Genomic DNA, 14585 nt, shown 5'->3' on the forward strand with positions numbered 1-14585 from the left:
CAGATGCTGGTTCATCACCTTTTGATAGTGAAAAAAAAAAAAGAAACCCAGAATACACTCTGTATTAAAAAGATGTCAAAAGTTACATTAATATATAAACAACAAAGCTCCACTATTTCTGCTCCTCCAGGCTGGGACAGTTTTGCCACCTGTCCCTGTCAGATTTTTAAAAAAAAAAAAAAAAGCAGCTTATGTATGAGAACAAGGAAATATAAATATTCAGAGATGAAAATTGGCATCAGTTTCTCTAAATTTGCCAACACTGTAATTGAAAACTATGTAAGAAAGGAAAAAAAGGGAGGGGAATGTGTCCACAAGAAACTATATTTCTCAGCATAACTCAAGTACGTCCATATCCCTAAAACTAAAAGAATAAGGACTCTAAGGAAATAGGCAACAGAACTGCTATATCTCAAGTCAATGCATAAGTTAAAAGCAAATCTCTCTGGCCTAAACCATGAATTTTTCCTCCACGTAACTGAAAAAAAGCCAGAGAATCTCTTTTTTTAATATCTTATTTCTTTAAGATTAATACTTCCAAATACTTTTAAATAAATTGACGTTTTATAAATACATTTTTGGCAATAAATCTCTTTTAAAAATAGCAGCAATAATATTTTTTTGTAATACGAACATATTAAAAAAATAAATCACATCCTTACGAAAAGCAAAATTAGGTGTCCCAGCCTTATTATAACTTAAAAATAGCAAATTTACATAGTTTCCATTCAGTTTTGTAGACGTCTTTTATATCCTTTATGTTCTTATAACCCAAAAGATCTCTTTTAACTGAAGTTGCTGCTGGAGAAGCTTCATCTGCAAACATTAATTAGCACAGGCAGACTCAGATCTTTCTGGGTAGCTGGGTGATCATGCCTGCAATATGTTGCAGTGTTGGTACACATATTGTTTTCAAATCAAATATTTAGATGCTATTCTGGAACAGCTGGAACTTATGTGAGTTCTTATGAAATTAAATAGTTGAACATCTTTTGACGCATTTTTTTATAACAGCAACAAAAAAAAAAAACAACACAGGCATAGAAAAGACTATGATTGTAAGCATGTTTTCTTCTCCTGATTGAATCAGAAGGCATTCTGCCGCCTCTTTTTTTTTCCTTTTATAAATCAGAGAATAAAAGAAAAGTATTTAAATTACAAACCACAGCAAAAAAAAAAACAAAAGGCACAGCAAGAGAAATCCTCCATTCTTCCTTTTGAAGGGATAAGGAAGATGGGAGGCAATGCCAGTCTCATTACAGAGCCTGAAATCAGTTCATTTATAGAGGCTGAGACATCCTCAATGGCAAACATCTGTTCCTCTGCTCCATGGAGGGAGTTTCCAGCTCTCCACCTCCCACACCTGGAGGAGTTGTCAGACCTGCAGGCAGGGGCTGGGGAGAAGCTGCCACACAGGTGCTCTTTTATCTCCTCTTTCTCACAGGTTTTTACAGACCCCGATGGCTGTGGCTGGGAAGGAGCTGGGGAGTCCTGACACGTCCTCCTGCTATTTGCAGGTGGATGGTGAAAGGACATCTTGGAGTTTGTGTTCTGGGGTGAGACTCCACAGTTCAGAGGCAAGAAGAGATCAGTGGCAACTGTTTCAATGGGCAAGATTTCAAGAGGCCTCTGGTGGAAAAGCAAATGCAAAAAGCCCTTTCATAAGAATAGTAGAAGACCTGAGGGATCTCCCTTAAAACCATTGAGAGGCAGCAAAATATGCTGATACTTCAACACAACTGTGTGGGGTATTAGCTGAAAAAGCATCTAGAACTGGCAAGTTGCAGCAATTTAGATGCAAAAATACCAGAGAATTCATGTGTGTTCTTCACATCAGCTGTATATTCCTTTCCGTATTCTCTCCAAGCCACACTAAAATCAGTGGTAGCTGGCTTTGTAACTCCTAGGAGGGGAGAGGAAATTAAAGGAAACTACTAGAGAGTAGTGGAATGAGCAAAACCTGGAAAGAAACAAAGTAGAGACAATGCAGGTGTACTGAAAGAAAACATAAAGAGAAAGCAAGAAAGAATATAAATAAGGAATAGTGTTGTAGAGATGAAAAGGAAGACAACTAAAATGCACACAAAGATTAAAAGCAAGCAAGAAGGCTGCAAAAGGAGAGGAAGGTATTGCATATATGTAATTATTTTAAATTTGTATATAAACCCCTCTCAAAATATCAGGAAATACTTACTCTCTATCCCTGCAGAGCCAACAAAGTAACTTAATGTCTGTCTTTAATCACACAGGTAAGAAGCAACTGGGGGAAGTGAGTGAGCTCGTGAGAGGCTGTGTGGGGCTTGGTTACAGACTTATCCCTTCTTCTGGAATTTCTCCAATTCATTAATAAATTATTGGCCATCTAATATCTAGATCTGTGCAATTTAAAACAACCAACCAATTCTTCCTGCATATCACAGAAAGCTCAAATACGAGGTGCACGCTGGACTATTAGAGTTCAGTCTAATTGTTTTTCTGGCAAAGCCTGAAAAGAAGAACTTCTGACCCTTTCCTGAAAGCATATCCAGTGAATAAGAAAATTGTCCTCTGTCTGCTTCTGCCTGCAACGTCTATCTCACCCTGTCAAGTCACTGGTAGACCAGAAAACAGCTTCAGACTTCCAGATGGATTCACCTGCTGCCAGATTCAGCCAAGGCAGAGCAACACGCCTCGTTACTGCCTTTCTAAAACTGAGAGATAGCAAAGTTAAATGTTTGAATCAAGTCACTCTTTCACACTGACCCTAGAAGGGAGATATGGTAAGCAAGCCACACACGAGTAACGTTTAATTAAAGTAATTCTGTGGGTAGCAGGGTGTGGGGAAAGCTGAAGAAATGGCTGTGTGGGAGAGGAATGGAAACTTGAGAGTATAAACAGGATTAAAAAAAATATTTTCAGGGTTGTGGGGTAATAACCCACTAAGCCATCCTTAGTTAAGACCCACTCTCATGCAGGAGAGCAAGTTTATCTCCAGGTACAGACTGTCACGTGAATAGAAATTATGATTTAAGGAAGAAGAGAGGATGCCTTTCTGAATGATTTTCATGGCTTTTCATCACAAACCTTGCCAGTTTTCCATCTACCTGTGCTGCAGGTAGACCATTCTGAGCTCTCTATAATAGAGAGCAAGTTTCTTGCAAACAAGGACTTAAGGATGTTGCTGATTTACCAAGAAGTCACAAGCAGTTTGTGCTCAGGCCTTACACAAGGTACCCCAGGCAACACACAAGTTTATATTGGAATTACAAAGAGTTGGTGAGTGGAGGAATCGACAACTTCTGATAAAGTTGCAAGCCATTAACTATCATTTGCATGCCAATTACAAGAGAATGGAAAACATCATTAGTCTTACCTAACCTAACACAACCACTCATGCATTTAGTGAAAATGAGAGCTAATTTTCACCAAAAAAAATCCCCCCCATAAGGATCAATGTTAATTACCGTGTTGTAACAGGGAGCAAAGATGCAGAAGGTCAAATATAAAGTTGTAATTAGCTATTTCATCATAACAACATCCCCTTTGAAATTTATGCTCAGTGTATTCAGCAAAACGTGCAACAAATGTTTTTCTCAACAGATCAGAACCCAAAGCACAGACAAAGCATTTGGATGCCATGGCTACTTAGACTGCACAGAGAGAAGAAAAAGTCAATAATGTAACACATAAGAGAATTGGTATGGAGGAGTAAAGAGCCCAAGAGACAACACAAAGTACAAGAAAACTCAAGAAACCAGTATTGTCTCAGCTCTTTCAGGGACAAGCAGGAAGAACATCTTAAATTGTTTAATTGGTCAATTAAACTTGGCAGATCAGAAAATAATTGGTAATGTTTTCTAGAAGAAACTTTTCAAGTTGGAGTAACATGTCTCTGGTTGACAATGTGATTGAAAATACCTCTCCAGTGTTTTGTGTTTCAGACCTGCCTTAGAGTTGGCTGGAATTGCCTGCTGAAGTGATCTGTTAGTCTGCCCTACAGTGAACATTCAGAAGGGTAATCAATGGCATTCAGCTAATTTATTTGAGCAAACATGACTAAAGATGACAGAGCATAATTGCATTCTTGATCCTTGGCTGGTGGGGTTTTGTTGGGCTGGGGGAGGAGCTTCAGCTTTATCACTTCACCAATTTCAAGCATGCAAAAATCAGGAAAGGAAGTTTAAATCAAAATAAATACATAAGAAAGAAAACCGAACAAGACAGAAAACCAGAATTAACCAGAATCATAATTTTAGAATTATAATTTTTCTGTCTTCTGTTTCAATATCACACTTGCAATCCTTTCTTGCTATAAAAATCAAAAAGAAAAAGAAACTGAGGTGATACCTAAATCTTAAAGATCAGATCCAGAGACCTCAGGAGAACCCCAGACAGGCTGATCTGCAGTTGGCTGCCAGGGTAACTGCTGTCCTCACACCCACTCACAGCATCAAAAAGCCTCAGTTAACTCAACACCACAGGGAAAAAAAGGGTGGTTACCTTCTTACCAGGCAAAACAGCAATGTATACAAACAGGCACTTTATAAACAGCACCACAGAAAACAGCCACTTTCAGGTTCTGGGTATCCTTGAGGAGAATCTATTTTTGAGGTTGCACTGACACACACAGAGGCTGAAGTGAGCAATATGTTCCTGCTATTCCTTAGCATAAGCAAAGGGACACACGTGGGGCACAGTCACAAAGTTGACACTCAGGGCTCTCTCAGCAAGGAAGCCTCTTAGCAGCAATAATGCCTATGATCACAAGTCATTACTGTGCCTCCCCACACCAGCACAGCATTATGTTCTCTTTTTGGGATGCCAGTTTTGATCTCTTCACTATGGAGTAGGAGCTGGACCAGGTTCCTTGCTTCTGCTGCTCTGAAGCACTCAGAGTCTTGAAATAAGCTCCCTGAAATGTTTTCTTCGAGTAGCAGTAGGGACCAAATACAATAGGTAGTATAAATGAGACAGCACACCATGCTGGCACAATAGCCTGCACCAGCAGGGTATGATTTAGATGAATAAACACTGCTCTAAGAGTTGTCAAAGCATTATCAACTATCTGCCATCCTGGTGGCAAACATCTATAGACAAAAGATGGAATTGAAATAAGAGTAAAAACTGGGTCGTTGATACCAGTTGGGAATAAAAATATCCATGGGGAAGTGTGATTTGAAAGGCTCTGTGGTGAAAAGTTCCTAATTCCTCTGCAGGGGGAGCACAGGCCTCAGAGTGGCACCATTTAGAGAGAGGACTGGTGTGGTTATCTGCCCTGAAACTCTGCTCTGCTGCCTGCCAGCCAGAACTACCCACAGAAGTGATCAAATCACTCCTTCCCAAGCCACCAGAGGCAGTTCCAGGTGCACCATGAAAACCTCCCAGGCAAGAGCAGAACGTTCAGAGACAAGGAGAACAGCAGCTGAGCTCAGCAGCACTGAGAAGTGTCCCACCCACCATGCACACACTTGGCACGTTGGGCTTCAAAGTTCACCTCCAGGATAACAAGCACAACCGCAGCTACACCATGAGCCAGCAAATTGCTGAGAACTTAGTTTTAAATATCTCTACTTCAGTGCCACGCTGCTGTAGGAACAGCTGATGGACACCTGTAAACCTAGTAGGATATAGCCCATTGTTTAATATGGAATAGAATTTCACCAAACTAATGTATCCCACTCCCCCAGGAGATGGGGAGACCATGAATAAAATAGTAGGAGAGAAAGACGAGATGAACTAAGGCAGAAAAAAAAAATCACTTATACCAATAACTTACATAAAGAATAGAGCAGGAAAAAGGGCTAATAAAAACTAGAAATATGTTGCAGAAAACTGTAGCAATAACCTACCCACCTGCAGGCTTAGCAATGCACTAAAGCACTTCACTATAAATGCTTCCTACTCTCAGATTTCTTACCCAAATTAAAAAGCGCATCAGCAAAATCGGTATCAAAAAAAAACCCAAACAAACAAACCACAAAAAACCTCAACAAACACCCAAAGGCAGGGTGTGTATGTTTCACTTCTCCAAAACAACCAAGCTCAACATGGTAAATAATTTTGCAGTCCAGAGCCTTCACAAATCCTTAGATGAAAAGATGGCCTTTGCAACACGACTTAAAAATGCACAAATTCAGACAAATTAATGCCAAGAAAACATTAAGCTCACAGACCATTAGATCTCAAAGAATATGCAATGTTTCAAGGTAAAGCAGGGCAGCTGGAACAACAGACATCCTATCTATTATATGAATTATTTCCACCCTGAATCTGAACCACCTCGGACAGGAAAGCACCACGCACTGATCCCCAACACTCCTCCAAGACAAAACTGCCTTTTCCCTCAACAACTCCTGGCCAAGCACACATCCCATCAAGGCTTTTCAGCTTCTGAAGCCTGGTGAGGTCTCAGTCCAAAGAACAAACACTGCACAATGACATCAAGTTTTTTCTTCTGCGAAAGCAGAACTAAGTTTAGAGCAGCACATTTTTTATACACACACATAAAACAAAGAGCATTTTCACAAACTCGGTTTTTGCCACGCCACAACATTTACTTCCATTATTAGTATAACCCACTTAGAACAGGAAACAGTAGAGAAACATTTACTTTACTATTACCTGCTCCCTTACACATGCCCAGCTAATGCCCTTTTTATTTACATACACAGCTCCTGCTGACATCAACAGAAGTTGTGCATGAAAAACCACAGGCAAAAATTGAATGTTGAACTATTTATATACAACAGGTTTGCATCTATATCTGTTCACAGGTAAAAGGTGATTTCCTACTTCATGAAATGATTAAATATCCTAAAGTACTTTATTACATGTAACTATTTAATGTAACACTCAAAACCACTCCACAAAATCATTAGACATGTTAATTTTAGCATAAACTTTGTAACACACTCATCATTGATCCATCCTCCTAGGAAGAAGCCATTTATTATTTTTATTGATGCCTAAAAGCATGTTTGATGCTACATAACTCCAAAATTCTACCAGCACTTAAATAACTCAGTGCTGGATGATTATTGATTATGCAAATACTCAGACACATTTCCTCCTTGCTCAAAGTTAAACAAACATATGGACCTAAAAAGATGAAAACCATATTGTTCAGAGAAGACTTAAAGTAACTTCTGACAGTATTTTATTATCTACAGATGATTTTATATTATTTCAGCTAAATCATCCTCTCTTTAATCATTTACTACCTATTTCCTGTGCTTTTTGTCCTGTTCCATAGCATCAAAATACAGAGTTAGCCATCCCTACATGTAAAATCTAAGCACCTCTTGTGTTGAGTGCTTACCCTAACAGAATACAGTGACACACTATTTTATCAAAATAACAGATGAAAGCATTTTAATTGGGAAATACACTTTTTAGAAGTATAAGAGCACATCCAAGAGCATGTGAAGTGTTTTTGAACATGAATTACAAGAGCACTGTGCAAAAAAATTGCAAATCCATAATAAAACAGATGATTGGAATCTTGTTCAATTTGCAGCAACTGGGAATACTGGTGGTTCCAACTGGGCCAGGCTCACACCCTGTGCTGCAGTTAAGGATTCAAAATAACCTTTTTATTTTTATTATTTCTACCTTTACTGGGGTTTAGGCTGCACTAGACCCAATGACAGCTCTAGCTGCAGTGTGGGATTCTTTCAGACAAGAAGAGGGAAACTGGGACACCCAGAGAAAGCCAGGGCTATGTCTCACCTCAGCATGGATTCAGTCCTTCATGGAGGAAGTTAAGTCACTTCTGGTATTAATTCTACAGATTAGATAATTAGCCTGCAGTTTGTTATGTTCACATTTCAAAAGTTTAAGATCCATTTTTAGCGGTATATCCAACCTCACATGGACATAAAATTGCACTTGAGTAAGAAAATTCAAAAACTGGTCTTGCCTCCAGCAGCCTGTCTGATCTACATTAATCACAACAGTTTTCTTCTTGTGAATGACTGGTCAATTGATTATTCTTCTTTTAAATGCATGTAATAAACAGCTTACTGAAAGGAAACTAAGTAGAAACATTGGAACCTACCTAACAAATGCCACTACGTGCCCACATCAATTCCACTTAAAACTCTTCGAGTGGAAATCAACTATTCTCAAAGCTAGCAGGAACTGGAAAGAAACATAATTTTTCTCCTTCAACAATAAAGACCACATGGAGTTACAGTGTTGACACAGTGCTATTGAAGCTCTATTTCACAATAAAAACTTGTATTATTAAACCTACAGAGAGATGCACACAGCTGGACCCTCATAACATCACAAATCTGCCTGGGATCCATCTGCATATACCTATTTATAATGTCCCCACAGTTTGCCAAGTGCAGTGGTTAAAATCCCAGCACAAAGGATTTTAAATCTAGGTCCCCCTAATTAAATTTTGCAAACAGTATTTGACTGTAAGTTTGTAAAATTAACTGGTGAGCAACGTGTTAAATGTCAGCGCAGCTCCACAGTGATACACACACGTCCTATAAACCTCTCTTTTCATTGTGTTGTTCTCGAGGGAGAGCATCCACAACTTGCAATATAACATTGCAATTTGGAAAGAAATATCTTTTTAAAAACCAAACCAAACTAGAACTTTCTCAAATATACCCTAAAGTCAAAAGGAAGGAAATCTAATTCCTTATAAACAGCATGGGAGCTACTTTGAAATGTTCTGTCTGTTCCTCTGTAAGAAAGGAAACAGAAATGCAAGAAAAGGATCCATAATAAAAAGAGCAAATACTATATTCCCTGAATACAACAGGTTAGTGGAATTCAAGTGTTACCTTTCAGAGAATGGAAATTCAAGGGGAAACAGAAGGAAAAGGTGTCTGACAGGTAAAATACAAGTTGGATATTAGGAAAGCAAAAAGAAAATAAGAACAGACAGCAAAGAACACAAAACCAAATAACAATAAAGCCTATTAGCATATCAGAAGCTGGAAACTTTGCAGGAAATCATTGGATTTGCTAGCTGGGATTGAATAGAGCACTTGAAGAAGATAAGGGCATTGCAGACAACCCAAACTACATCTTTTCACCAGCCTTTGCTATGGAAAATGCTGGGGAAACACATCCCTGACTTCTCTGATAAAGTGACTGACACTTCTTCAAACTGAAAAATCAAAACAGGGTGAGGAAACACAATCAATTGAAAGCAATAAATGATGAGGGATGAGCTCCTGTCCCACTGCCATCGATGGGTCTTTTACCATTGATTTTAGCACTGTCACTATTTCACTTCAGATCTGAACAGCAACAGTTTCAAAACGTGAAAAGGCATCCGAGTGGACTGTTCAGGGTGCAGCAGTGGTCAAAAATACAAGGAAAATTGTAGAACATAAAAAGGATGAGACAGGGACAGCAGGAAAGATTATCTTTTCAGTCAATATCCAATCTCTTCTGGAGTATCTATTCAGCTTGGGATTCCTGTTCTAAATCAATGATGGTGGTATTTGACAAGAGTTTGACAACAATCAAAAATGATGATGTAAGAAAATTTTAAAAGATGGGAAAAAACCCTGGAATTTGACTTAGTAAAGAGATGTATAAGAGGGGACTGTAGAGCTGCAAAGAATGCTATGAGATATAAGTCAATAAGAAGCACTTGAATTTAAGCTTTCTCATATTACTAGAGCAAAGGGCCACTCAGGGCAATAAAAGGTTACCAGGTCAAAAATAAAAGGACTGAAACATTTTACTGCACAAACCAAAAAAAAATGTGTTATTAAGTCACAAGGATACATCCATGGTAATAGCAAGGAGTATTCTTCTATGATTTCCGTTCTCATTCATACCCATATAAAGAAACTAGTGGCATGACAATAAACATAAATTTTCAGGGAATGTGTTTCCCTTTCCTCTTGCCCTGATGCATGGAACCTTTTAGGCTGGGTATGTGCCAGGGGAGGAAGGGGAGGCCAGAGGAGGCATGCAGCATGGCTGGGGCAAGGATGAGGACAGTTGGGAAAGATGCTTGGAGCACATGCTCCAACTGCCTGTCCTGTGCTCCATCCTACACAGGTAACACAGGTGGCTGATGGCTCAGAAATCGGCCAGCTGTTGGCACTGGATATATTGTGTCCCACTCTAGAATTAAGACAGAAGCACTAAACTATCAATGTGTGAAATCTGTGACTTAAATTACAAGGTAGAGCCATCCAAGGAGTCTCTTGCATAATTCATGACACTTCAGAACTTTATATATAAATCAAACGGGAGGAAAGTCGATCATTTCTGCTCTGTTGAGCACAGATCCACACACAACTCGGGTAATGGCTGCACAAACAAGCTCTCTAGAAAATACAGTATTACAGGCATGTTCTTCACAATACTCATTCACATGGTAATTTTAGTGCAATATCGTTCCATGAACACTTTTATTAAAAAATACTTGCAAGTGTCAAAAGCACAGAGGCCATTAAAAATAACCAAATGAGTCTAGTTTGGGGTTTTTTTTGTTGTTTTCTTTTCCCCTGCAAATGAATGCCTACAAACACTCATTTGCATTTTTCCATATTGGACTTAATTAAACTTTACGATATGATTCATGGGCTGGCTATTAATCATTTTGTCTAATACTGCTGAAAAAGAAACCACAGATTCTACAAAGCTCTGACACTTCACGAGAGGCTCCAAACCCAGTGAAAATACATTCTCCAAGTTCAAGGATAAACTCTGACAGACTTTTAAGCTTAACGTGGTGACTAATCCTAACACAAATGAAGTGTAAAAGCATTAAGTGCAACGGAACAACAGAAATCATTGACAAAAACATATGTAACTTGAAACAAAGTGCTTGAAAAGAGCTGTAACCTTGACTTACTGTGGCTGTGCCGGAGACAGTTTGTGCATTTGTGTCAGCTGCACTCTGTTCAGAGTGTGTCTGAGCAGGAGGGTACATGTTTAACGTGTGCTCTGGAACAGTGGTTTGGCCTGTGTAGTCTGGAGCTGGATGCGGATGTGGGGCTGTGTATTCTGCAGGGATACCATTCTGAGGTGGAGCGAACTGGGCTGAGGCATAAGGCTGTGCCATTGTGTCAGGAGGTGCTGTAGCTTCCTGATTACCCTGTAAAAAAAATCGAAGGGAAAGAAAAGGGAGAAGAAACGTGGCGTGAGATTAGATAAGTGAAGGTCCCGCACACGTAACACGGAGTGACGACGGTTCTGCTGAGATTGCTGCCCTGAAAAGGGCACAAGGGCTGTTTCTTAAGGAGAATATTTCTTTTCTGAACTAAATGCATTTTGCTAAACCCATTAAATAATATTCTAATTAGACAAACAAGTCTGCTGTTCACTGGATAGTTGTAGATGATTCTTTAACCGGGAAAGGTCAGTGAAATCTGCCTGAATTAATGCTTCAACTCAGACAGGGAAGAGGGACAAAGCCACTTTATTCCAAAGGCTGCTGAGCACAACTGCCAGTGCAGAGCTCTGCTAAGATTAGCTCACTGTCTGTGACCCACTCTGACTTACCATTTGCAGAACACAATACATGCAACCTAACACACAGGGTAGGATTTGGGTTATGCACTGAAAATACTTATATGAACTAATGCTCTGAGATATTCAGAATACTCTGAGGGACTCTGTAGAGAGCAACTGCATGCCACAAATGCAAAATAATAATGAGACCCAGTCAAAATATTAAAAATTTCAATCTAAATATGCTTCAGTTCAAAATCTTAAACTAAAGAAATATTCAATTCAAATAAAAGAAAAATTCAATGCTGCAGACTGTCAGAAGAAATAGATTTAAGAACTTTAGAGGTTTTAAATTGGTAGACAATAGTATTTTATTTGCATATCACAATAAGCCTATACAATTAAAAACAAATCTCCTCATCTCTTTATGGATAGATCCATCTTTCCTTTTGATATGATAAAGAACAGTCAAGCCTGTTAATTAGTCAATTAGAAAACTTCTGACTAAATGCTTTGCTCATACCAAAAAGCAAATAATTCTAGGGAAGGAAATGGACACAATCTTTAAGACTTTATAAGAAAGATGTCCAAAACACAATGCTGCATGAGACAGCATTAGAGGCCATTAGTCCAGGGACTATCCCAACCTCAGAGCCAATTTACAAGACAAAATTATCCCTCTGAATATCAAGTAATGCAAAAATGCATATTTAAGTAAAAAATTAATTAGCTTTTAAACTACTCTGTTATTTTCCCACCAAAGCATGTACAAGCACAGGACTGATGCAGGGTTTTTGTTTATTTGTAGTCATCAGTCCTTGATTTCCTAATTTCAAAACAGGTTGAACAGGATGAATAAAAGACAATCTTTTTCATTTTGTGTGTAAGGACATTTCCAGCCAATTTCAATTAATTCAGACATCAGTTCTTTGACCTGAACTGGTCCTAAACTCAAGAGCTTTTAAAAAATTGCACAGGATTGTCTTGGTAGATTTCAGGCTTAGAAGAGAAAACTAAATTTTCTTGAGTAAGAGGTGTTCAGTGTGTCCTAAAAAATTAAAACTTTATATCAGCAATCAAACACTCCCTAATTCTAATCCCATCTTTGCTACTGTAGGCCTTGAGCAAGTAGTTTGTGTTGCTTCATTCAAACATCTTTAAAATGAAAACAGTGGCATTTTTTGACTTCACAGGGTTAAGTGACTTTTGTTTCTATATATCTGCAATCATTCCAAGGTTAATGCTGCACTGAAACTGGCCCTGTTAAACTTGTGTGGAGGTTAAAAACTCTTGTAAATGTGTTCTTCTACCCTCTTATATTAAAATGCTAAAGTTCATTTCTTATTTCTTTTACCTAACATCTTCACAGTTCAAAAAAAAAAAATGAAGAGGAAGCAAAACCCAGCAATGACTGGATTACACCAGAGACATTCATTAAATGTTAAAGAAGTATTTTTAAAACTTGTGGAGGAGGCAGTCGACCTTATTTTAATCAGCTGTTTCAGGAAGGACTTCAGCAAGTGGCAGGAATGAACAAAAGCATATCTGAATTCTGCCTGGATAAGCATTTTCCATGTGCTGGCTTTGAAACACAGGAGCTGGTTACTGCTGGTCCTTAAGCTATTCCTTCATGTCAGATGCTAAACATGGCATTAGAGTCAGCAGCTGTTAAAAAAGAACAATAATGGCAACAAAGGGACCAAGGGCTAATGTCCAGGTGCATTTGATCTAAAGGTTTTTGTACTACCTGGAGTCCTAAACCAGATGTTGCCCAGACCCCCACTGTTCTTCATTAACCTTGACAGCAGTTCCACGAGGACCCTAATTAATATTCAAAGCATCCACACTTAGTGCTAATTACAGTTAATATTTAATTAAGAGGGTTGAACTTTTATATTATATTTTACCAGCAACCCCAAACTTTTTAGATTTGTAATAAAATGGCAAATTGCACTGGCAATTCAATCACCTTCACCGTGCTGAGACTCTTCTGCCTCTTTCATTAGACTTGTTCAGCTGAGGTCTGACTCATTTATTTATAACTGAGACCTCATTAATAAATAAACAATGAAGGGTCAGGGATTTATTTGTCTATTTTTTTTTTAGTAACTTGTACATACTCTGGGATTTACAACCTTGCCATTAAATAAACCAACCCCACCATGCTTAGAGCAGAAAACTGGCACACAAGATTATCAGGGCAGTCATTGCATGTTCAATAAATTCTTTAGAGGATGGAGACATCAAAGAAATTCTACTTTCGCGTGTTACTGTAGACCCTAAGTTTAAAATGGTAGCAACAATAAACCTGAGATCTCCTAAAATCAGTGATTACTGAAACCTTTCCTAGCCTCTAAAGTTAATCTGAATTTATTATTCACAATTAATTCAGACACAGTATTACAATGTAGTATAAAAGCATGTTTGTGTAAACCTGCTCTTTAGTACTTACTTGGGTAAAAATAGCCAAAAGTTGTTTTTTAGAATATGAATTTATATCAGGAACAATGCAGTGTCAACTATCAGGCATTTTTATGTACATGTGGTTGATGGAAACTCCAGACTAGTCAGATACACTTGAATCAAATTTAAAGAATCAAAAATTCTTTAAATAGAATCACCTAAAATTTCCCTTTATCACACTCTTTAAAATACAGTGAACTAAAATGAATAAGAAGAAATAATAGTTCTAATGCATTAAGTTGAAAATATGAAATGGTCCCAAAAGCAACAGGAAATATTGACCCTGAATTAGCCTATGAACTCAGGTATTAGAGTAATTTCAAAGCCGTGTGTGACAGTACACAGACCTTGCTTAATACCACCTAGACATGAGAAGCTAAACAGAAGTTGTCCCTTCAGACTCAGTTCCAAGTACCTTTAAGATTAAATGACCCCTTAATGCTCATTTTGTTCATGGTTTTTTTAAAAAAAGTGGTTGTTGGCAACGGCAAGAAGAACAAAGGATGGCAGACAGTCAGGCTCTGCTAAATGTTCTGGCCTGAGCCTTAATGAAAACCACATTTCAACTGAAAACTATGCTTTACGTGGCAGTGTATAAAATCAAATTTATTGCCTTCTGGTTAAATGTTGAACTAAAGAACCAAAACAAAAAAAGGATTCCAACGATGTAGGTAAGTGAAGGCTCTCCTATTTCATCTATATTA

At 38.3% G+C, this 14585-nt stretch overlaps 1 protein-coding gene across 30 annotated transcripts in view; it reads right to left on the minus strand.

Moving 5' to 3' along the window:
* RBFOX1 (RNA binding fox-1 homolog 1) overlaps nt 1–14585 on the minus strand; it is a 1129454-nt gene that overhangs the window by 116493 nt on the left and 998376 nt on the right. For all 30 annotated transcript variants that reach the window (XM_027684195.1, XM_027684196.1, XM_027684193.1 and 27 more), the window contains one exon: nt 10820–11062. In XM_027684195.1, coding sequence (XP_027539996.1) covers nt 10820–11062 — 243 coding nt within the window. The remainder of the gene's footprint in view (nt 1–10819; nt 11063–14585) is intronic.

Source organism: Neopelma chrysocephalum, unplaced genomic scaffold (genome assembly GCF_003984885.1).
Source record: "Neopelma chrysocephalum unplaced genomic scaffold, ASM398488v2 Primary Assembly neopelma1_65b, whole genome shotgun sequence".
Classification (NCBI taxonomy): domain Eukaryota; kingdom Metazoa; phylum Chordata; class Aves; order Passeriformes; family Pipridae; genus Neopelma; species Neopelma chrysocephalum.